Here is a 22,700-nt window from a genome sequence, read left to right as displayed (position 1 = left end):
CGATACTTGGCGCCTGCGCCTCTGCGGCTTTTCTTCTCGGGCCTTTTTGAATCAGTGATAAAGGGCAGCGCGCTGGTGGACGCTCTATTATCAACGTTACGGTAAGAGAGGGATGACGTAGAGGCGCACCTACACTTGGGAAGGACACCAGCCGACCGAGCAGGAGCCTCGCAAGGACGTGCGGATCAGGCTGGACTCGACGGACGCGGACGGAGACCCACTGAACGGCGTCCGCACAGGCGTCTCTGACTCATCGTATCTGCGCGAGGCTGGTAAAGACACGCACACGAAGCCTGGTCCAGGGTCGGTCTGGGCTGTGTTACAGTTAGAATGTCCTATTTGACACCGCACGCGCAAACAGCTGTATTCCCATGTGGGTTTCTGGGGACAGGTGATGTGGCAGCGCCTCGCGGCTCTGCGTGTGGACGTTGCCAGGGAAACGTACAGACATATTCATAGACCGCCGCGTTGCACAGACGCGCTGCATGCGGTTGAGATCTGCTGGAAAAGCCGTGAGGATGATGCGTCGTCCTGCTCCTTCTGTTTCAGACCGCGCACATGTGACAGAGGAGCGGTCGCAGGAGCAGGATCCCGTCATGTCACGCGTCCAGAGGGACGGCGCCTCTGCGAACCCAGCGGACAGCAGAAAACCAGAGCCGAGAGCCAACGAGAAGAAGTGCTGTAGGTCCAAGTTCCCTGTGATTGCACTGAAGGTGTTAACACTTTCTGTTGGATCAGGTCCAGAGTCGTGCTTCCACGTCGCTCACCAGTGTGAACAAAAGGATGTAAACTGTGAGCAGTGACATAAAGAGACTGAGGTTTCTGCTGCTCTTGAGAAAATTGCTCTCGTCTCCCAGGACGTTTCTTGCTCATTCTTCAGAACCCGATTTAATTCCAGTCCACGGCTCATATTTGTGTCTGAGGAGACTGTTAGTTCTGTCCTGTTCACCCTCAGCCTAGTTCTGGTTCCACATCACTGTTGTTGCGTTGTGTGGTGATTGTGGCATTTGTCTGCTGTGCAGCCTGGGCCTCCTACATGACCAACTCCCCAACAGTGATCGTAATGATCGGGCTGCCTGCGAGAGGCAAGACCTACATGTCAAAGAAACTCACACGCTACCTTAACTGGATCGGCGTTCCAACCAAAGGTATGCGATGAACAAATCATTTTATTGTTCTTACAAAAACAATCGTCATCATGATGACATGGGTGCAGCTCTTGTCTACAGTAACATCGCTTAGTGATGCTGTAAATGTACTTTGTACTGGCTATGCACACAAATACACGGTGACAATTTGGCATCAGTCCTGTATTAATTTATATTTATATTTTCCATCTTATAGTGTTTAACTTGGGTGTGTATCGCAGAGAAGCCGTCAGATCCTATAAATCCTATGATTTCTTCCGCCACGACAATGAGGAGGCCATGAAAATAAGGAAGTGAGTAGAACGTATTAGAAATGCACGGGAGAGGAGGCTGCAGCGCCTCTCTGTTGTCTGCAGCATCACAGTGCTGCATCAGTGACTAAGCTGCTTTTTGGGCTAACACTCAGTACTCCGCTGAGGTCAGCACAGTGTTGGTTCCACCTTAAACCGGCACTGATCTGCACTTTTCCCCTCAACGGGTAAAAAGCTCTCGTTCCCACTGATCTCATCCGTCTGTAATAACACAGATGAGCTCTGTAACGCATGGCTGTCGTGTAAATGTGACGGCATCCCACTGCTCAGTCCTGACCTAGATATTAAGCATGCTGCTGCCACTGTCGCTCAGACCCGGCTCGCTCAGAACCCAGAAGGAGCGCTGACGTGATGTTTTGCTTGCAGGCAGTGTGCTCTGGTAGCGCTGCAGGACGTGAAGGCGTACCTGACGGGGGAGGGGGGGCAGATCGCGGTGAGTCCATCTGCATCGCGCCTCATCTAGTACACAGCAGAACCAGAGCACATCTGGCGCCTTAGCAGAGTCCAAATCCCTCCAACGCGTCCATCCAACATCCGCATCAATGATGAGGAACACTTAAATTACCTGCGTTGCTTTGTGTTGAATCAGGTCTTTGACGCAACGAACACAACAAGAGAACGGCGAGACCTTATCCAAGCTTTTGTGAAAGAGAATGCTTTTAAGGTAAGAGTAGTCCTGATTTGAGGCCCTGCTCTTTGTGTTGGCGCTGATGTAATGGGCAGTTCGCCGCGTCAGCCTCTGAGCAGTCCCGTTTTCCGACAGGTGTTCTTTGTGGAGTCAGTGTGTGACGACCCAGAGGTCATCGCTGCTAATATTCTGGTACAAGTCACACTTCAGTTATTAAGAACATTGGTAAATTAATAGATTATGTAGCGTCACTAGCTCCTCTGATTGTTTGAACAGGAAGTGAAGGTGTCCAGTCCAGACTACCCTGAGAGGCACAGAGAGAGGGTAATGGACGACTTTCTCAAAAGAATCGAGTGCTACAAGGTCACTTACCAGCCTCTGGATCCTGATGATTACGACAAGTAAGAATTGTCAAATATTTTTTTTACTTTTGACAAAAGAACATATTCATAATATTACTATTAATATTATTCTATTAGTAGGAGCTGTTTATTGTTTGCATTTGTTGCAATTCACAAAACGAACACTAGATGGTGCCTGTTTCACTGGCACCTGCAGGGACCTGTCGTTCATCAAGGTGATGAACGTGGGCCGGCGTTTTTTGGTGAACCGGGTGCAGGACTACATCCAGAGTAAGATCGTCTACTACCTCATGAACATCGACGTGCACTCGCACTCCATCTACCTGTGTCGCCACGGGGAGAGCAGCCACAACGTGGAAGGCCGCATCGGGGGAGACTCCGAGCTCTCTCCTCGCGGGAAACAGGTCTGACGTCCCTCTGCTCCTCAAAGCCTCATTTTAGGAAGTGCAAGTGCAACGACAAGACTTCTGGATGAGGTTAAAGGTCATCAGTTGAAGAAGCCTGTGTGTCTCTAATCCCAGTTTGCCGGTGCCCTGCGCGATTTCATCGAGCAGCATGAACTGTCCAATTTGAAGGTGTGGACGAGCCAACTGAGGAGGACCATCCAAACGGCGGAGGAGCTGGCGGTGCCGTATGAGCAGTGGAAGATACTCAATGAGATTGATGCTGTGAGTACCCTTATATAAGGTTTACGCTCACTGCATTCATGGAGCTGTGTTCTGCATGTTAGACAGGAAATCAGCATCTCCTGCTGGTAAATAATGCTTCGCTCTCAGGGTGTGTGCGAGGAGATGACCTACGAGATGATTCAGAAGACCCACCCAGAGGAGTTTGCTCTGAGGGACCAGGACAAATACCACTATCGGTACCCAGGAGGAGAGGTAACTGCACAGCCCTTAACTCAATATGATCCTATTTAATCAGAATCCACTTCATTGCTTCCGCTCGCGTGGTCGCTGTGGCTTTAGTCCTACCAGGATCTGGTTCAGCGGCTGGAGCCTGTCATCATGGAGTTGGAGCGGCAGGGAAACGTGCTGGTCATCTGCCACCAGGCCGTGATGCGCTGCCTTCTGGCCTACTTCCTGGACAAAAGTGCAGGTAGAGACAGGCAGCAAACGCCTCGCTCACTTCAGAACAGACAGTGGCCGTTCTGACGCTACTGCTTCTTCCCCTCAGAGGACCTGCCCTACATGAAGTGTCCGCTCCACACCGTGCTCAAACTTACCCCTGTGGCGTATGGTGGGTCCTCATCTCCACCGACGCTTGCTTTTACCCCAGGGCTGCTTCCGGCTCGTTGCTTAATCAAACTCTCCTGTGTCTTCAATCGTCTAGGTTGTAAAGTGGAAATGTTTTATCTTGACGTGGAGGCAGTGAACACACACCGAGACCGGCCCCTTGTAAGTCGCTCCTAGTGGAGCTGAGGCAGACGCACTGCTGCATGAATGGCCTCCTCCCACTAAAGTCTGAGATGTGATCACACTCTAGATGCAAAACATGTGTGTGTTGGGTTCTTAAATAATCAGCATCTGTTTTGTTCCGTTTGCTAGTTCAGTGTAAGTGCAGCCACATTTCACCCCCGTATGTGAGGCCCTGCTTGAATGCTCCGTTTTGCTCCGCTCCTTTTGTCTTTAATCTCCCTCATCCTGAGATTAAAGCATGAGAGAATGATAAATGAGTCCTGATTTGTTACGTGGCTGATCACAACCTTGCTTGGCTGATCTATTTACTACTGTTACTCTGGAACTCTGCTACTGTGGTCCGATAGTCTAGTCACCATTTATAAGTCAGCTGTAATGGAGCAGAGAATGTAACTGTCTTCGTCATAACCTCAAACCGCTGTGGTCACGTGCAGCACTGGGTTCAGGTGCAGGCGCCCGCTCTGCTTGGCTGCGTGTCTGCTCAGGGTCCCCCGGTGCCGTGTGCCGGGCTTGTCTCCTAACACCTGCGGTATTTCATCTTCTACCAGGGTAAAATCCCGAGGGACTCAGCTCTTATACATCGGCGGAATAGTTACACTCCGCTGTCCAGTCACGACCAGGTCAAGCGCCCCCGGCTCTACAGCGCAGGCAACCAGCCCTGGCTTCCACTCGCCCCCACCCCGTCGGCTCTGATGCCTGAGGGACGGCAAAGCCAAGTTAGTGCAGGCCTTCCCTCTGAACCAGCCACTGTTCAACCTGACCCGTCACCTCCCAAACCCGTTGTAACCCTGTGTGTGGCATTTCCTCACCCCGGTTTTGGATCCTTCCACAGATTTAGTGTGTGTTGAAACTGACGTACATGGAATCCATCTGTGTGTTTCTCTCTCTGAGCATGTGCGGCATCTTGAATGGTTGCTCTGTTCCTTTATCGTTTGTCCTGCATGACCTCTGCTTTCCTCCTGGCTGTCTCTAGCTTGAATATGCAGAACAGAATGACTTTCTATGAGCCACAAAGACGCCAGTGACGTCCGAAACCCTAGTTTGTCTCAAATCATTATGATGGTGCACCTCAACCTCACCACACAACATTAGGTTTATAACAGAAACTTTTTTTGCCTAAACGTAATAAAAGCGAGATTTTAAAGAGTAAGAAAACATAATTTATTATGTCTGCGATGAAGTGTTTGAAGATGTTTGTTGTGTTTGATGGCCTTGCATTGTGCTTCCGCTCTTCTCCACATCTCTATCTTTCTCTTTCTCTACTCTCTCCAACTGTCTTACAGACCTGGATAGGAAACAGTTGTCTGTGAGTATTTCGAAGTCTTGGTAGCTGTTGTCGAACCTTCCCATGACTCAGCTCATTGTAACCCATGTCATTATATGTTATCACAGTGGTGTATTTTTATGGTTTTCAGTTTGCTGGGTCTAGTTTCACGTCACCTTTGCTCAGTATAGGCTTTGTTTTATCTCTGTGAACCTATTGAGACATTCTTAGACAATTACTGATAGTTTTATGACAAACTCATTGGCAACAGTATTTACTTAAAGATAAAAATATATATTTCAATCTGTCGTACAGAAAAAGCAGATTCATAGTTAATCACTGTGCTGAAGAGAAGTCTCCAGTCCTGTGGCTGTTTAACCACACTGCAGACTGTCATTACCTATTTTCTAACTAGAATTTAAAGCTGTAGATACCACATATATTTTTTCTGGATTTGGATTTTCTGCCTTCGTACAATAATTTGTGAATGTCAGTGACATTTCCTTTGTCTTACAGGAGTCCCTGCATGAAGGAAGCGACTGCGATGGCACCGAACAAACTAGTGGCTGTGACCGCTTTTGAGGGAAGATGAACGTTTTTCATTCGTGGCACAGTTTGGAGATTCAGCCATGATTCATAGTTTTGATTCAGCAGTTCATTTTGAAAACCAGGTTTCCTGGGCACAAAGCCATCTTTTCCATCTATTGCAACATTTCTGTTTGTTGATACTCTGCATGCTGAGGCTTTTAACTGGAGTTAGTGTCGTAAACACCTCTGCATGTGAACCAAAAAAGAAAATCAACACAATATATACTGCATAACAATCCTGACTATAACTGATGCAATGCCTTACTGAACTAATAGACAGAATTACATAGACTAAATCATCCATGCTATGTATGTAACAGAATGAGTATTGCAAAAAGAACATGTTACAAAGTAGCTGCAAGATGTAGAAATATATTTTATTATACAAATCTACTTATGTAATTTGCACAATCTGTAGTTGTGCTTCTTATCCAATGTATTCGTAAGCATCATCGTTTGTGTCATGTGTTTCAGATTCAGAATGTAAAATTGAAAATTACTTTGTTGTTTGTTCCAGTAGTTATGGAAGGATAACAAGTAAAGGTTACCAGTGGACAGCAGTACACCTTAAATTGATTGCATATTTGTCAGACTGTTCTTCTCACAGCAGCGTTGTGCCTTTTGGTAGACAAATTATTTGTTTTTTCCCAGATAATGTTGTATAACCTGCTATAAATTATTTATGTATTATCAGAAGGTAGATTTATTATATTTAACTGCTTTTGGATTAAAATGAAAGGTTTTACAGGACTTCAGATTTCAAATATTACATCTACAATAAAGAAACACAACTGAAACGTATGTCTTTTTATAAATCTATTGACTGTTTTGTTTTGTTGTTCAAATTGTGTGATTTGTGTGATGATAAATGTGTTTTCTAACCGTTCTTTAAACATGAGGAGATTAAGATGTGTAGAACAGATCGTCTCAGACTTAATATTGTCTAAACTGTTTGCTGATCCTTCTTAAAGTCATCACATTGATTGAGTTTACATATTAATTAACAATTGCGCATAAAATAGAGCGCTTTAATTTTCTGTATGATTAAAGCACTTTCACCTCAATAGGTCAGGTTCGTGCATATAGTCTGCCTGCGCACATCCTGCAAATGATAAACTACCGCAGCAAGAACAGTTACTTTTCACGGCACGCAGCGAGTCCATTGGCGTAATGACGTCATGGTTACGTAAAGTGACGTTCTACACATCGCTCTCTCACTGGATGTTTATTGTTTGAGGCTGGTTGCAGTCAACGGCAGGTAAGAGAGAAAAATAACTTTGCTTGTTCTCGTGGCGTGTGGTGCGGGTTAACGTATGTGTGTTTAATATTAAACAAGCTACAAACGTATCAACTTTTGTCAGGTTGCGAAACGCTAAAGCTCGTCTGTTGTCGCCAAGTTAGCATGCTACATTAGCAGACGTTAACGTTGGCGTCGTGCTACATGTTAAAGGGACTGGTGTCTAACTAACTCTATTTTGTGTCCGAGTCAAGTCAAACGCTTCTTGCACCACATTTAAAAAAAATGCCATGAACGCACAGATTGATTGTGGAACTAGCTGAATGGTGACCCACTACCCACAATGCAGCATTCTGTTGCTGTTTGATGGTCCTGGCTAAGCTCGTTATCTGTTCGACTTGCTGATGCCTGAACAAAGAAGACAAAACAAAGCGGCGTCGCTGTCAGGTGTTTTACTCTTCTGTTGTCGCCCATCGGCGCTTTAATTGTTCCAGACCTCGTCAAAAAGCAGTATTAACTCGCGGCAAGTGTCTCGTGATGTTTGTTTTGCAGCGTCTGCTAACGTGTCCATCGCTAGCTGACGTTAATACAACTTATTTAATGACTGTATGATAAAGAATAAAAGCCATTCAACCTATCTTCATCAGTTTTGATATACAATATAAATAAACTGTGCTATAGTCTCGTAGTCGTGGGCCTTTACAATCGTGGTCTAGGCGTGAAGACACACAATGAAGTGATAAAATCCAGTAGTTTGTCCAAAGACAATCCAAACACATTTACAGTATTGGTTCCCCTATATTACTGCAAAGATCAGAGAACTGCATATTCTGTAGTGTATAGCTCCAGTATTCAATATTCATTATTTTGTACGCAGTAAATATTATTCCTCTGTGTGGGTGCATAGTTTATCACTTATATAATCAGTGTTCGTGTATGTTAAACTTTTAGGTTGATTGGTTAAGTTTGTATTTTACTTAAAGTAGAAGACTTAAATTGGTTTTTAATTCATTAAAGGTTATGTCACAACAAAAACAAGGCTTTAAACCTCTGCCTGTCAAACTATCATCAAACTTCCAGATAATTTCAGATAAAAAAAACTGTTGTAGAATAACGCAGATGATGTAATATTCTGCACGCCCACATGAATATAACTAATAGTAACAAACCTAGTCAAGACAAAGGTTTTCATCATCCACAGACGACAGCTAAATTTATTAAAAGTAATGAAATACATGTATCATTTTTTTTACTTAATTTATAAATAGCATTAGACTTTCTGTATAAACTGTGAGGTCCAACACTTAATAGTTACTTTGCCTTTGTTGAGATATTTGTTTAAATAGATTTTCTTATCACGTGCTTTCATAGGCAGGATGTTGCGGCTACGTTGTAAGACCAAAAATGGGAGCCACATTATGCAGGGTTTGACTCACCAGTCTTGTGTCCAAGAACTGAAGAGTAAGGTGGAGGAGCTGACTGGAATTCCATGTGATGTGCAAAAAATTATGGTTGGTTACCCACCCTCCAGCCTTGACCTTCGAAATGGAGACGCACACCTTAAGGATTACCCCATCAAATCAGGCAAGTAGTCCAAATTCACGTTTTTATTTCTTTCTTCCAATGCAATGACCACCTGTGATTGGTCTGATTCTCTACAGGAGACACACTCATTGTTGAGGAAGAAAAGAACAAGCCAAAGCCTCAGGATCGTCCTGCTGTAACTAAACCGCCATGCCTAGAAGCCTCACCTGTACTAGCACGCCGAGTGGTCCCTGCTGACAACTCCTGCCTCTTCACTAGTGTGTATTATGTGGTGGAAGGGGGTGTTTATGACCCTGCTTGTTCCCCTGAGATGCGAGGCCTCATTGCGCAGATTGTGTCCAGTGATCCTGCAGCTTACTCTGAAGCAGTACTAGGAAAGACCAATGAGGAGTACTGTGCCTGGATAAAGCGCGATGACACCTGGGGAGGAGCTATTGAGGTCTCGATCCTGTCAAAGTTTTACCAGTGTGAGATCTGTGTGGTGGACACTCAGACGGTGCGAGTGGATCGGTTTGGAGAAGATGCTGGCTACCACAAACGCGTTCTACTCATCTATGATGGCATTCACTATGACCCACTGCAGAAAGAGACGCCCGGCTCTGATGCCCCGGCCCAGACTATCTTTTCCACCACAGATGACATAATCCTGGCACAGGCGTTAGAGTTGGCAGACGAGGCCCGTCGCAAGCGGCAGTTCACGGACGTTAACCGCTTTGCATTGCGCTGCATGGTGTGCCAGATGGGCTTAGTGGGACAGAAGGAAGCCCGTGATCATGCCAAGGAAACAGGCCACACCAATTTTGGTGAAGTTTAAACTTTTCTTTTCCCTTTTCACACCCTTCCCTTAAGTACAAGAATACAACCCTGTGCCCATGTCTGACAACTGTCTGCTTGTGACCCTCTACCTCACATTGTCCAGTGACATCTATGGAGAATCTGCAGGCACTGTGTTCAAGCCTCTAACTTGTTCAGTATTACACTTAACTGCTGTCAGTTCTCAAAGTCAGAAACACTACTGCAGTGCTCCGATGTATTTCAGCCATCACGTCTGCTAGGATTGGTTTTAAACCTGTTGAACGTGGTCAAGGAAAACAAGCAAATGATTCTTAGGACGTGTTTCAATCTGTTTAGAGTCTTTGATGGATGGGTTGGTTTGAGACAAACCAAATAATCACTGACCTGTCGTCAGTCAGAGCGACTGTACGTCAGCTAAAACCCCCCCTATCTGGTTCTAATACAATTTTAAAATAACTTCTAAAATGATTTGCACTGTTCTGATCCTCTTCACTATTGTCTTAAACACAGCACACTAAGTTTGACTGTTACTCATCATGTTGCTTATGTAGCATGCAACAGGTTTTGTTTTCTTTGTGGACAAATGTTTGTCAGAATCACTTCAAACTGTTCATTTGACTTTATTAGTATTAACGGATCATCATGGTTGGGCTGTGTATGCTGGATTCATTTATACACACATACCTTTGCTGAACAGTGGCTGGTGACAGTGAAGTTTGATTGTGATTGAGATTGTGTTTTCAAACCATATCATATTGCAGATTGTGATTCAAACTGATCCCTGTGGGCAGTTTTTGATATTGCAACATTGTTTATCTGTGAATTTATTTTAAATCAGATTAAATAAAATAATGGTGCTGAAAAATAATTTTACAAGATCTGTTGAGCTCAGTTGTTCTCACAGATGTGACTGAGGTGGTTTCTTGAAGTGTAATTTTTTGCGCATAAACTTCATCATGCTTTCAGAACTAATCCTTTAAGAAATACTTTGTTTAATGTTGCAGGTTTTGTAAACATGTTTTTGAGTATTGCTTTTTAGAACAAATTGGCGAGTACTGTGACTGATCTGAAACAAGTCAGTTGAAGACACACTGTACGAGATCCTGATCACCCAGTGCATTTACCATCAGCTACTGCCCATGCATTAACCAGGACAAACTGTTTACCTCTCGTATTTGCATCTGTTGTTGTAGTGAAAACTGCCAATTGGTTACGTTTTTTGTTGCACAGTTGGATGACGTTCTCACATTTTCAGTCAGTCAGGTATTTTTATTCATTATTTTAATTCTATAACGCTCACTGCCTGTCTCAATCAAACATGGACACAGTAAAGAGATCAAATGTTCTAATAGGAGGTGGCCAATTAGGTATTTGTGGCATTAGTGCCCAGTATATTATGCAGAATAATGATTTGTTGCCAAAAAGGTACATTTAACAAGCTTGGCCAGTTTTAGAAGTTCATGTTAGAAATAATGGCAAAGCAAAAAGTGTCAGATTGCTGGTTTGTGTGAATGTGAATTATTGCTACTCCACTTTTGATTACATTAGCTAGTATATTTTACCAGTGATTGAGCTTGCATAAAGGTGAAACTAAGAAAAGGCTTTGTTGTATTTTGTATTAACTATGTTCTCATGACTCTTTAGGGACAATAACAATGAATGTTGCACACAGAGCACTGCAGAATAACTGGATTTACTTGAGTTTTTCAGTGTTGTGTCACAAATAAAGGCTGTAGCCAGTGATGCTGTGTGTGAGTCGTTCTGTATCAACCCTTTGTTTTCTTGCTCTTGCATCGTAGTGAGGTTACACTACCCACACGTTATTTTAAGGAACATTTACTCTCTCATAACAGGATCTGAGATTTGTTAACCCACTGTTTGGCCATTATCTACCACTGCTCCTACAAAGAGGCCATAATTGTAGAATTGGAATGAAAGAAGTGCACTGTACTTAATTGAGAGATTGAAGGTGAGAGATAATTAAAAGAGCTACTTAATAATAATAAAAATATTTAAAAGCTTGCACAGCAGTCAACCTCACCAGCAGTAAAAGCGAAATTACTAAACATGCTATCTTCTATTGGCAAATATATTTTTTTAATATGTCGAATAAAGCCAGAATCCAAACATGAGTATTGAATAATCTGTCAGTTTTCCCTGCAGCAGTAACGGCGCCGGGCACCAACTCCTCGCTCGCCGTAGACGCTGATTAGTGGTGGGTTGCCATGACGACGCGTCTTTAGGTGACCGCTGCGCTCTGATTGGCTACAGGCTTAGGGCACAAAGTCCTTCGCGCAGGTACGTTACAGTTGCTCACTCACCGCGTCCTCATTAGTGCGAGGCAGAAGGACTTACTCATGTGGACGTCCAGCAGGTATGATCCTCGTAAAGCTACTCAGTAAACAGCTAGGCTAAACACATCCAGCTACTTTAACTGTTTTCTATGTGTATTAAATTGTGCGTTAAAAGATATTATGGTAATTTTAAAAATTTATTTTCCGACAAATCTTGTTTTTAAAATGTCCTCCTGTATTAAACTATCTGGAGCACGTCATTAATAGTAAGGTAGTTTAGCCAAATGATGTTTTCATTGTCCATTGTGGAGCCAGAGAGTTGAATGGCAGCAGTAACACAAACTGGGAAAAATTAACAATGATAATTCTGTTAGTTGTTCAAGGAAAATAAAGCCTTGATGACTTGCTCCTTTATAGCCACAATCAAAGTAAACCTGTGACTTTGTTTTTTGGGTCAGAAGTTTATTTTATAGCTGCGATCTCTGCAGGGCAGTTTGGTGAGGCCTCCACTCTTTTCTACCAGTTGCTACTGTGTTTATCTGCATGGAGATAACATTGTGATGTGTCCTTTGACTAGAAGCTGTCTGCCGGACGATGATTAACCACAGTATTATTAATCTAAGCACATTTAAAAGGTGAACAAACTGGTCATTTACGGTCTTGCAACCTATAAATTGAGACAAACGGTACCACATTCAATACAATCAATGTTATCTCAAAGTTCCAAAGAAAGGGCCATTTCCATATTGACGCAGAGACAGAGGCTTTATGTTTTTACGGTGATGGGATGACATGGCAAGCTAGGAACAGAAGTGCTTTGTGCCTCCCTTGGCCTTTCTTGCAGCTCTTCCCTCAGGTTGTAACAGAGCCAACAGATCCAGACAGAGGTTCTTTTATGGGAAACCTCCAGCTTTGCTTCTGCATTAAATTATTACATAACACTTTTTTCAGGTAGATATCAAAGCAGCTGTTCCTTTAATGTCAAATTAAGAGGATGTTCTTACTGTGTTTCCTTTGGTCAGTACATTACAGCATCACTTCAAGAGGAAATCAATCCCTGATAACAGCCTGACAATTTGCCTTTCTATTACTGCTTTTTGCTTTGCTTGAGCCAATTAATAATAATAGATCGTTACAGCAGAACAACATGGTCCAATTATGTAGCTTTCAGGAGATGGTTGCTGCTGCCCTCCACTCCCTGAAACTGATCCGGTTCAGAAAGATTAGGAGTGCCATGTGTGCTGTAATCTGAGTCACACGCGGTGAGAGGACTAGTTCGATATCTGTCAGAAACACACTAAGCTATGACACGCTGTCATTCAGACCACAAAGCTGAGGTACAACACACACACACACACACACACACACACACACACACACACACACACACACACACACACACACACACACACACACACACACACACACACACACACACACACACACACACACACACACACACACACACACACAGGTGTATGAGAACAAGTCTAATAATTCATACACTACTGGTCCATCTACAAATGCAGCCTTTACAGGCCATTACAGAGCTACACAAAGACAATTAGAGACAAACGTTGACCAACCCTATTAGAAACACTGTGTGAGTCAGCAACTGACTCTTGTGTGTCTGTTGGAGACAGTGCATCAATGACTGTCAGCAGAATGTTTCCTTTATGGCTTTCTAGAACCTTACAGCCCAATTTTCTTTAGAATTCAACTCCTCCTGCAATACCTGACCCTAGATAATAATAAAACATAATAAAACTGAATCTGCCACTGGAAGTATTTGTTGTAAACAGTATTATGAAATGCAATGTTCCAATGTCCACATTGTGCACACATTGTTTTTTTTTTATTGTGTACATATAAAACCCTGCTTATCTTCATTATAATGTGTGTCATGCTTTCCAGCTGAAAATGCAAATGCTATCTATTTCTTTGGAAATCTTTAGACGCTATAAAGTCATAATTTCATCCTGAGCCAGAACATGGTGATGAGTCCAACCTGGAGCTGTCCAGGCTCCTGTGGTGCTGATTTGTGTTCCCATATCTAGCAGCTAACCCCTAACATTATAACCCAAATGCAGTCACACAGTGATTTTAACCAGAGCTTTTTCTGCAGAGATTAGAAGTGTTGGCATAAGATAACGCAAAAGTGTGCATTATTAAGTATTTTTATAATTGAACTGTCTATTTCCGCTTTACAGAAGGAAATACAACAATCTGTGTCGCTTCTGATAAGCAGGGCACAAGGATGCCCGGAAGTGATACCTGGCCCGGTGGCACTGGACTGGACACGACGCCCGGCATGGACAGTGCCGGCAGCTGTGACAGTGTTGTCAGTGCTAATTCTGGCTTTGTAAGTGACTGACCTCACCCACTTTAATCTGAGAATGTGTGTTGTTCCGCTCAGAGTCATTAAGAAATGTAAGATTCATAGATTTCAATTTAGACGTTTATTTATTTGGAGATTTTGAAAATGATTTTGAAATCTTTTTAAAAGGAGCCTGCTTTTATGTCTTGCAGAGCGATGACAGTCTGGGTCATCTGTCTGCTGAGGAGAAGGCTTGCCTCATGTTTTTGGAGGAGACTATCGAGTCTTTGGATACTGAGGAGGACAGCGGGCTGTCCAACGATGAACCGGACCAACTGCCTGGACCTGGCAACGTTGCTACCAAACTGGCTGATCTATCAGCCTCCATGAGTAACAACAAGCTTAATGGTGAGTTAATCTCTGGGGATAGATGCAGAATTAGCTGTACAGCAGTCAGAGAACCCTGTCGTAGTACTAGAGACAAACATGTCCTTTTATGTCTTTCAGGCTCTGGGAAACCTGTGTCTACAGAGCCTCTAAAGAAAGATGTTGATGCCAAACCTATACAGAGCTACCTGGTACCTACACCTCTAGTTTTGGCAAGCAGCCCTCCACATTCTCTACCCAGTAAACCGGGAAATCCAACAGACAAGAACCTCTGTTCTAAGGCTCAGTTCACTCCATCGAGCAACAAAAGCTGTGTTGCTCCTCCACTGCCGTTGGAGGTTAATGTGGTGATGCCTCCTCCAGTAAAACCCAAGGACAACTCATTCAGAACCACTGAGGTCCCTTTACCCAGAGGACCTCTGTCCTATGACGCACTTGTTCATCTGCGAAGGAGTGCCTCTGCAAAGAAGACCCCGCTGTGTCCCACAGTTGATCATACAATAGAGCAGCACAAGCTCCTTCCAGCCACAAAGGAAGACCACAGTGTAGGAAAGCTACCAAGATCTGACAGATCCCATTTAGATGTTTCCAAGCCCAAGGCCGGTCCACCAGCTGTGGCCCCTAAACCCAAGAGGATTCCTGTCCACGTATCAGTGAAAGCACTGAATGAAGCATCAGTCATAACCCCAGACTTGTCAGACAGTGTGAGGGATGCACCAGGTCCCCAGGTAGTGCGACAGGAAGCTCTGCAGAAATTGGGCCTCTTACAGCAAGACGAGATGGAAAACAAGATGGTGGATTCTGCGTCTCCTCCTAAAACCCACTTCTCGAACCCAATGCCCGACCGGTTCACTAGAGGTCCACCTAATGTTTACCCATCAAGAAGCCCATCATTTTGTTATTCTCAAGTGCCCACAGAGCCAAAGAACAGATGTCTGCAGAGCAGCTCCAGTTTCCATCAGTATTCCAGCCACGACCACCAGCCTGCATCTGTGCAGCCTCCTCCTCAAGTCAATGGGTTGAAAGCAGCTGGTGTGGACCCCTCTGCCCAGACGGACAACCACCACCAGCATCCAAACAGACGCGTGAGCCCAGCAGGGCCGACCAAAAGCGCCACAGCTCAGCCTGCCGCCCACAAAGCTTCCAACACAGTCCCGTACACTGTGATGGTGGTGCCGGGGATGGGGGCGGATCGGAAAGAAGCGCTCCGAAAGCTGGGCCTGCTCAAACAATAGGATCCATGAAGACTAGACGTGTGCCTGTTCTCTGTTCTGTTTACCATCAGCTTAAAGAGTTAGAGCATTAAGCAGGATCTTGGCACGTGGGCAAATGAAAGCAGAAGAGGATAAAGGAGAAACGGGACAATTTAAAGGGCAATACCACTACTTTCATTTGGGGAGTGGCCACATACCTATTAGAGGACACTTTACCCCCAAACTACAGTCTGAAAATGTACCATTCAAACCCCTGAGGTTGTTATTACTCTATTATTCTACTCTATTACTGTGCTTGCTGTCACCTCCACATCAGATGCAGCATTAGATCATTGAAGGTTTTAAATTTAGTGCTGCATACACTAATATGCAGACTATATGATAGAAACTTAAATTATAGAAAAAAGCCTTATTGTGCACAGATGTGCCTGTAAATAAGCTGCTGGGTGTTTGGAGTAAAGTCTGAAAGTTTTGCTTTAAAATTAAGAGCTGCACAAAGTATTTTGTGGTGATTTTTCAGTGTTTTCTAAACTAGTTAATAAGATCTAATGTTATTAGATCATTGATTTGTTCTACAGTATTTTATACAGACATGCAACTGCCTTTATAGTATAAATATTGGAAATCTTTAAAGAAGTGTGATTATTTCTACAAACAGAACTCATTGATAAAACTGAAATTAAAAGTTTTTTTAAACTGTGCAATTAATGTGTGAACCCGTTTCTGTTCTGTTTAGTGTCTGACTTGTGACTTTGATTAATGTTTTGGCTTATTTGACCTTTAATTAGGTCAAACCTTCATCCCTGCCAACTAACGCAGACTTTACATCCCTGCATCATTTAAAACCTCACTTACAGAATGACTAAGAGTCATGCTACTCAACTTACACTGGATGAGAGAGCCTGTTCAGCACTTCTTCTATCATCTGATCAGAGCCCAACCTCTGAACTCAGCAGACCAGTGCTTTCCCTCCTGTGTGTTCCCGGTGTTCCTTCAGGCAGGACTTTGAATTCCTGACTATTCATGTGTTATGTGGCATTCTCTAAGCCTGTAATTGACTTGGTGTGTGGTGGATTATTACAAGGAACAATTACAGCTGCCTTTGGTAGTGTTATGCCTCAGTGCTGCGTATCCAGTATCTGGGTCTAGTATGTCTGCACGCAGGAAAATACAGGGTGTCAAATTTTGAAACCAACACTGCCACAGTCGTGCAAGTCAAGTAATATTAAACGATGGACAAAGAAATCAGACTAAAGCCAAAACTGGCAATATGATACGTGGACAGAAATATGAGCGGCACTAAAGATCAAGTTAATCAGTGGAGATGCAACTATGGCTGTATTTAGGAATAAAACAGGACAAAGAAAAACATCCTAGGCTGAAACTCCTACATTAGATATACAGAGCATGGCAACATGGGAATAAATATGTGATTATTAAAATATATTCAAGAAATCTCAAACTATTCTATAGTTCAAACATCATATATGTACGTAAACTACTCGTGAACAATATTCTACCAATAAAAAATACATCTGGGAGCCCATTTGAGAAAGTGGGGTCATCCATAAACACAAGTTTAAATTGCTTAAATAAGTTAAATTAGATAGACGTTATTGCATAAAATTGATTTTCTGTTTAGAAGTAACTGCACAACGTTAATGTTATGTTAAGGAGCAGTGTTACAGTCAGAGGCAGAAACATTTCAAGGTAGTTGGACTTCAGTGCACAAATTTTACATACAGTATTAAAATTCATAGGTAGCATCATACTGTAGGTAGCATTGTGTTTAAAACTAACATCTGAAATATGATTTTAACACTGTACAAACTGTTCTTATAAAACCATTATTTGATCGTTTAGTTGAGTTTTGATGAGTTGAACCAGAGAGGCCACGTGCCGTCACAGCGCTTTCATGTCTCCTCGTTGCAGCTGTGAGCTTTGCTCTTTTTGCGCCTCACCTTGGTGCTGGACGCGTGGCTGCCCAGCGACTCCAGGCGGAAGGGCCGCGGCAGCATGGCGTCTGAGGCCGCGGGTGGGCTCGTGGCAGGACTGCTCACGGACAGGTGGGTCGCACCGTTCACGAGGGGAGGAGAGCGGACGGCTGCAGAGCAGAGCTTGTTTAAGTGCGTGAATCAAACAGGGGGGAGAGGAAACGTGTTGCTGCAACACAAAACTGTCAGTTCAGTATCATTTAACAATTTCTATTATGAGAACTGTTTCGTTTCTTCACACAAGTTACAGATATCTGCATATTTCTTCTTGTGGCTTAAAGTTCCAAACTTTTGCAATTGTTCAAATAACTACATGTATGAATTGAGTGTAATTAAAGTATTATTTGTAGGTCAGTGTGTGTTGTGGTACCGTGTCCCTTCAACGTGTCACTTCCAAGCAGTTGGCTGGCTCTCTTTGGCTTGAAGTAGTTGATGACGATGTTCTCGCTGTCACTGCGATCCAGCATTTCCTTATACCGGTCTTCCACCATCTGCTTAAACACACGGGAGTGTGTGTGAGCGTCTCAGTCTGTGTGACGCGCAAACGCAAGCGTATGTGTGGTGCAGAAACACAAACACACCATGAGTGGCTCTCCACTGTCAGCAGCTGAATCTCTGCGAGCTAAAAGCTTTGGAGCCACTGCTATGAGGATCAAAGACAGCAAAAGACAGCAACACAACGCATTGAATTCAAGCTGCATCGCTCCATAGAACGGACACGTGCGTCCCCTTTACAAGCTTCACCTGAAGGCAGCGTCGTCCTCTGCACCACCACATCTGGCAGCCTCCATGCGCTGCTGTCCTCGTCCCACGCCGCCTCCTTCTTCAGCCGGTCCAGGTTGCTGTAGTTGCAGTCGCGCCGCACCAGAGGCGCCATGCGCTCCAGGAGGCCGTGCAGCAGCTGGCCCTCCCTCTCCAGCCGCCGGATGGTCGCCAGGTAGTCGTTTCTCTCCACCTCAAACTCTGCCTGCAGGTCCCGTATCTCCAGTTTGGCTGCTTTCAGCTGTTCACCACAGGTTGGTTTGACTCGTGGTTAAATTCAGCCTCACTGATTCATTCTGACTACTGTCTATTCTAAAGCACACAGTGCTGTAGCTGCTGTGACCCACCTTGTCCTGCACCACAGCGAGGATTTGGCTTTTGGCGTAGACTTCATCTTGGATGGAATTGTAGACATTCAGCACCACGTTTTCGCTCTCCTCGCTGTTCTCCGACAGCGCCTGAATGAGCTGGACTTTTCTTTGGTCCGCCACTTTCTTCCTCTGCTTGTGTCTCTGCTGCAGTTCTTTGTTCCGGGCCTGTTCTCCTCCCACCACCTCCTGTTCCAGCTGCTGCAGCCTGTGAAGTTCACAGACAAATTGGGATGATGTAAGAAGTAAGTATTCATTTTAACAGATTGTTCTACAAATGATGCTGTGGAAGAATGTACAATAAGTTAATGTATGAAGCTTACAAACCTTTCCAGGACCTGTTTCTGGTCCAGAGGTACTTCTGTGGAAATACTAGACGAGTCTGTGAGTCCATCTCCATGTGGATGTTTTTGGATGACAGCATCAGCATCAAGTAGAGGAACATCCTGCTCCAATATTAGCAATAAGATCCAAAATGTTTAATCCCTCATCATGTCATTATTGATTTTCAGCCAATGTTCTTTATTTACTCATGTTATAAATATTTTATTATTTTTTATTATTATTTTAATAATATGTATTGCTCACTGTGGTGGTGGTGGTGGTGGTGGAGTCTAATGTGGTCAAAGAGGTTTCCCCGGCTGCACTGTGGTGCACTTGCTCATCACTGTGACTAAGCTGCTCTTCAGTGACTTGATTCACTTTCACACAGTTGGAGTCCACTTAAGTTGGGGAATAAAACAATGTATAGCAGTGTCAGTGTCTGACAGACCTGTGAGGATTTCCTGGTGTAAGGAAATAAAACAGGCCAACAAAAAAAAACACTGTACAGCATGGAAGTCGTTTTGTGATACCATTCTTTGGAACAGGGCGCCCCCTGCTGGCTCGGCTCTTCTCTAGACGAGAAAGCTTGGCTTCATAAGAGTCCCGCAGTGTGGCAATGTCCTCCTGCAGCTTTGCTTTGGACTCCTGCTGGGCGTTGTACTCAGCCTGCAGCTTGGCCAGCCTCTCTTCGTACTCCTGTGGAGAGAAGCGCGTGCACACCCGTGGATCACTCAAGGCATGCAGGGATGTGAAGTGAAGCTGGGGTGACAACAGCCTTTACTTGCCTCCTTAATCTTCTCCTGATCGGCTTCTGTGGTGCTGGACTGCGGCCTTGAACAAACATCAGGGGTCTCCTCAGACAACTGACCAGCTAACAGAGCTGGATGCGATTCAGAAAAACATCATAAAATATAAATGAAAGAAGCTACATTTAAGTCCTTTAGCAGTAAAAGATGTTTCACTTACATCAAAGGTCTAGTCATAACAGGGACGTCACTTACTTGAAAGGTTGGCGGAGCCTAGCTGACCTGAGACCAGGGCCCGCAACTTCTTGATCTCTTCCTGATACTCTCGGAGCAGAGCATCCTTGGGATCCTCGTTGATGCGAGGTCTATTCTGGATGCTCTTGGCCCGGTTCGCGTAGCGCAGCGTGCTCAGGCTTTCCTCGTAGTTGTTGTCTGCGGGGGAGAGGCAGGCGATCATCAGGGTGCGGGTGTTCCCCCCCAACGAGTCCTGCAGCAGCCTGGTCAGCTTGGAGTCTCGGTAGGGGATGTGCTTGGAGCGGCCGTCCACCAGGGCAGAGATGACGTTTCCCAGGGCCGAAAGGGAGAGGTTGATCTTGGTGGCCTCACGCAGTCGCTCGCCAGTCGCACCGGTCTTTGACTGACGCTCACTCCCTGCCAGGTCCACGAGGTTGAGTTTACCTGCTCGTAGACGGTCCTGACCATCTGTGTCTGAGAAACAAGGCCATCAGTTTCACTGGAATCCATTAGTAAAGATAATACAGTTAAAAAAAAACACCAAGTATAGTTTTTGCCTGGGACTAAACAACAGAACATGCATCTACAGGCAGGTGGAGTGTCTTAACCAGTGTTGCAGATCTCCAACTGGATGGTGAAGATTGAGTGGGAGCGGGAGGAGTCTTTGTTCATCAGCGTGTAGGCCACGGCCCGGTTCTTCCAGCCCTGCTCTATGATCCTCTCACACTCCCCCACACTGTGCACAGTGTGCAGGGAAAGCTCCCGGACGTACACCCCGTGCTGTGGGTGCTCTTTCAGCTGGCCATGCATCACCCCACACACACACACACACACACACACACACACACACACACACACACACACACACACACACACACAGGTTCAGATACACAGACTGTCAAGGATTTGCAACTAATGTGCTTTAACGTCACCGTAGCAACATGTAAAAGACAAATATGAGCCCCATGTTCAGAGGAATAGGTTGCATTATTTTAAACAAAACAACAACAATGCTTGTTCACACTGACCTCCAATCTCTGCTTGGTGTTGTTTCCCAAAAGGTCTCTGATTTCCTCATTGTAAATCTCCAAGTAGGAGGCCCTCACCAGGAATTTTGTATTTTCTGCACACTAGCATGCACATACACAAACAGAATTAGATGCTTCTGGACAAGGCCAAGACAAGCCTGAAAAGACTGAGGAAAACATGCTGTTCCCAAACAGAAAATAAAAACAACCTAGATTTTATACAGTAACTGACAGAACAGGCAACTCACCTGGATGCTCTCAAAGATGTGCTCAAAGGCCCGTGGGATGACTCCCCTCTGGGCTGCAGGCTCAGACAGACCCTGCATGGTGAATGACTTTCCACTCCCAGTTTGCCCATAAGCAAAAATGGTGCCATTATAACCCTCAGTGACGCCCTATGATGAAAAAAGACCCCGCGATCTCAGGAAATGACTGGCAGGAGAGTGCTGACTTAATAATGAGTCTTGTGGCAATAAGATATGTTTGACTCAAGGTGTCCAGTGACAAGCACGCGACTTAGCTGATGCTTATAACTCCAAAGCTTTTAAGTTGCCGTTGAAAGCAAAAGGATTCGAACCCGTTTCCAGGAGCTCACCTCGACCAACGCGTAGGCGCTCTCGTTGTACATCTGCTCGGTGGTTTGGTCGATAAAATAGGTCCCATCGAAGGTGAACTGTTTGGCCGGCTCGTCCGCCGCCCCGGGCTTCTTTATGAAGCACTGGCAGCGCTGCGGGTCCATGGACAGCACCGTGTGGGAGCCCAGCGCCTTCTCCCGCTCGTTGAGGGGCCGGCACCGAACGACCACCCTCACCGACTCTGACCCCATGTCCCACCGATCACTCCGCAGCAGCGGGCTGCGAGCGTTATAGGAACATGCTAAAAGGTCCGTTAACGCTAACCGGACAATCAGATGACAAGGGCGTCTACGAACACCCGGAGGTTCACATACCGGTCAAAGCCAAAGACCCGCGGACATCACGCACGAGAGCAACGCTGGAAAATAAATTGTCCAGACACTGAGCTGGTTGACTTTGTCGTGAAGCAGCTGTGCCGCAATAGGTTCCATGCCATTCTCCTACTCTTGTGATGGCATTTGATGTTGCCTAGCAACCATAAACAACCGGACGAAACCGTTAGACCACGGCGGCCATTTTAGCAACGAGGAAGTGAAGGGGGTTTAGCTTCAAACAGAAAGTGCAACAGAGCAAAATACATTAAAATGTTTAGGTTTTACTAGAAATCCTTTACATTGTTATGCACTTGGGAATAAAATATGCCCGATTTGTTACCTTCAACAAAAAAACTACACTCTTCGTGACGGTGCAGGGTCACTCCTTCTAGCTAGCAGGTCAGCTGCCTTCCTAAATTCAGGTTAAGATTATTCACGTTAGCAGGATAATTCTTTAACATTGCACAAGATAGGGATTGTTTAGCTTAATGCACCATAAAACCTTTACGGTTAAGCTTAGAATTAAATGCTAAATTTTATAACCAGTCTAATGGTCAACACGTTTTTCAAGACCAATTAAGCGGATGATTAAAGAAATTAATGTTAGTCTATGCATAATAAAATACATGTATTAATAACAAATATTTAGTCAACTAACTGAGCAATAGGTTGGCCACTGATGTAATGTAAAAGAAATATCAGTGGAATAATTGCACAAATTCACTGTCAATCTCTAGAGTCACAGTCACATGATCTTACATAAAGCTACATCATCGTTTATAGTATT

The 22,700-nt window shown here is 44.5% G+C and overlaps 4 protein-coding genes across 16 annotated transcripts; 3 read left to right on the top strand and 1 right to left on the bottom strand.

Annotated features, from left to right (window-relative positions):
• The first annotated feature begins 74 nt into the window (after positions 1-74).
• Positions 75-6,520, top strand: pfkfb2b (6-phosphofructo-2-kinase/fructose-2,6-biphosphatase 2b). Of its 4 annotated transcripts, XM_029150384.3 has the most exons (17): positions 75-272; positions 550-681; positions 1,023-1,148; positions 1,345-1,441; positions 1,826-1,892; positions 2,049-2,123; positions 2,223-2,279; positions 2,364-2,488; positions 2,646-2,853; positions 2,971-3,117; positions 3,226-3,330; positions 3,418-3,547; positions 3,626-3,688; positions 3,782-3,846; positions 4,416-4,583; positions 5,151-5,173; positions 5,648-6,520. In XM_029150384.3, the coding sequence occupies exons 2-17, from the start codon at positions 597-599 to the stop codon at positions 5,721-5,723; spliced, it is 1,617 nt and encodes a 538-aa protein (XP_029006217.1). In that variant the 5' UTR covers positions 75-272; positions 550-596; the 3' UTR covers positions 5,724-6,520. The 4 variants fall into 4 exon arrangements, 3 of the variants coding, with proteins under 3 accessions (XP_029006217.1, XP_029006219.1, XP_029006218.1); XR_008694740.1 differs by having other exon boundaries at positions 4,416-5,173; XM_029150386.3 differs by lacking the exon at positions 4,416-4,583.
• kif17 (kinesin family member 17) lies at positions 3,674-22,050 on the bottom strand. Of its 6 annotated transcripts, none has more exons than XM_055509001.1 (15): positions 21,560-22,035; positions 21,213-21,359; positions 20,965-21,066; positions 20,545-20,734; positions 19,958-20,410; positions 19,742-19,836; positions 19,487-19,652; positions 19,221-19,354; positions 18,960-19,081; positions 18,612-18,840; positions 18,247-18,505; positions 18,084-18,145; positions 17,873-17,993; positions 17,470-17,612; positions 3,674-3,777 (listed from the first exon to the last, which is right to left on the bottom strand). In XM_055509001.1, exons 1-15 carry the CDS (start codon positions 21,788-21,790, stop codon positions 3,748-3,750), a joined length of 2,484 nt encoding a protein of 827 aa, XP_055364976.1. In that variant the 5' UTR covers positions 21,791-22,035; the 3' UTR covers positions 3,674-3,747. The 6 variants fall into 6 exon arrangements, 5 of the variants coding, with proteins under 5 accessions (XP_055364976.1, XP_055364974.1, XP_055364972.1 ...); XM_055508999.1 differs by lacking the exon at positions 3,674-3,777 and adding an exon at positions 5,027-5,152; XM_055508997.1 differs by lacking the exon at positions 3,674-3,777 and having other exon boundaries at positions 16,824-17,612; positions 21,560-21,818; positions 21,914-22,050.
• On the top strand, positions 6,827-11,039 carry yod1 (YOD1 deubiquitinase). 3 transcript variants are annotated; one of them, XM_029150457.3, is made up of 3 exons: positions 6,827-6,977; positions 8,328-8,540; positions 8,618-11,039. In XM_029150457.3, exons 2-3 carry the CDS (start codon positions 8,333-8,335, stop codon positions 9,313-9,315), a joined length of 906 nt encoding a protein of 301 aa, XP_029006290.1. In that variant the 5' UTR covers positions 6,827-6,977; positions 8,328-8,332; the 3' UTR covers positions 9,316-11,039. The 3 variants fall into 3 exon arrangements, with proteins under 3 accessions (XP_029006290.1, XP_040926751.1, XP_029006289.1); XM_041070817.2 differs by lacking the exon at positions 6,827-6,977 and adding an exon at positions 7,006-7,030; XM_029150456.3 differs by lacking the exon at positions 6,827-6,977 and adding an exon at positions 7,046-7,403.
• Positions 11,133-16,204, top strand: zgc:158258 (uncharacterized protein LOC791186 homolog). Of its 3 annotated transcripts, none has more exons than XM_055509004.1 (4): positions 11,133-11,670; positions 13,839-13,952; positions 14,120-14,315; positions 14,415-16,204. In XM_055509004.1, exons 2-4 carry the CDS (start codon positions 13,848-13,850, stop codon positions 15,527-15,529), a joined length of 1,416 nt encoding a protein of 471 aa, XP_055364979.1. In that variant the 5' UTR covers positions 11,133-11,670; positions 13,839-13,847; the 3' UTR covers positions 15,530-16,204. The 3 variants fall into 3 exon arrangements, with proteins under 3 accessions (XP_055364979.1, XP_029006238.1, XP_055364978.1); XM_029150405.3 differs by having other exon boundaries at positions 11,134-11,670; positions 13,801-13,952; XM_055509003.1 differs by lacking the exon at positions 11,133-11,670 and adding an exon at positions 11,688-12,225 and having other exon boundaries at positions 13,801-13,952.
• Positions 22,051-22,700: the final 650 nt, after the last annotated feature.

The sequence above is a fragment of the Betta splendens genome, chromosome 5 (genome assembly GCF_900634795.4).
Source record: "Betta splendens chromosome 5, fBetSpl5.4, whole genome shotgun sequence".
In the NCBI taxonomy this organism is placed as follows: Eukaryota; Metazoa; Chordata; class Actinopteri; order Anabantiformes; family Osphronemidae; genus Betta; species Betta splendens.
This window is presented reverse-complemented; position numbering and strand designations above follow the sequence as displayed.

Coding starts and splice junctions, on each gene's coding strand:
- kif17 (XM_055508997.1), bottom strand. CDS start 21,790: ATGGGGTCAGAGTCGGTGAGGGTGGTCGTTCGGTGCCGGCCCCTCAAC. Junction 19,653..19,741: donor ATCAGGAGAAGATTAAGGAG/GCAAGTAAAGGC, acceptor TTCTCTCCACAG/GAGTACGAAGAGAGGCTGGC. Junction 19,355..19,486: donor GCGCCCTGTTCCAAAGAATG/GTATCACAAAAC, acceptor CCCCAACTTAAG/TGGACTCCAACTGTGTGAAA.
- yod1 (XM_029150456.3), top strand. CDS start 7,361: ATGCCTGAACAAAGAAGACAAAACAAAGCGGCGTCGCTGTCAG. Junction 7,404..8,327: donor CAAAGCGGCGTCGCTGTCAG/GTGTTTTACTCT, acceptor GTGCTTTCATAG/GCAGGATGTTGCGGCTACGT. Junction 8,541..8,617: donor GGATTACCCCATCAAATCAG/GCAAGTAGTCCA, acceptor GATTCTCTACAG/GAGACACACTCATTGTTGAG.
- zgc:158258 (XM_055509004.1), top strand. CDS start 13,848: ATGCCCGGAAGTGATACCTGGCCCGGTGGCACTGGACTGGACACGACG. Junction 13,953..14,119: donor TCAGTGCTAATTCTGGCTTT/GTAAGTGACTGA, acceptor TATGTCTTGCAG/AGCGATGACAGTCTGGGTCA. Junction 14,316..14,414: donor GAGTAACAACAAGCTTAATG/GTGAGTTAATCT, acceptor TATGTCTTTCAG/GCTCTGGGAAACCTGTGTCT.
- pfkfb2b (XM_029150384.3), top strand. CDS start 597: ATGTCACGCGTCCAGAGGGACGGCGCCTCTGCGAACCCAGCGGACAGC. Junction 1,442..1,825: donor GAGGCCATGAAAATAAGGAA/GTGAGTAGAACG, acceptor TTTTGCTTGCAG/GCAGTGTGCTCTGGTAGCGC. Junction 3,118..3,225: donor TACTCAATGAGATTGATGCT/GTGAGTACCCTT, acceptor CTTCGCTCTCAG/GGTGTGTGCGAGGAGATGAC.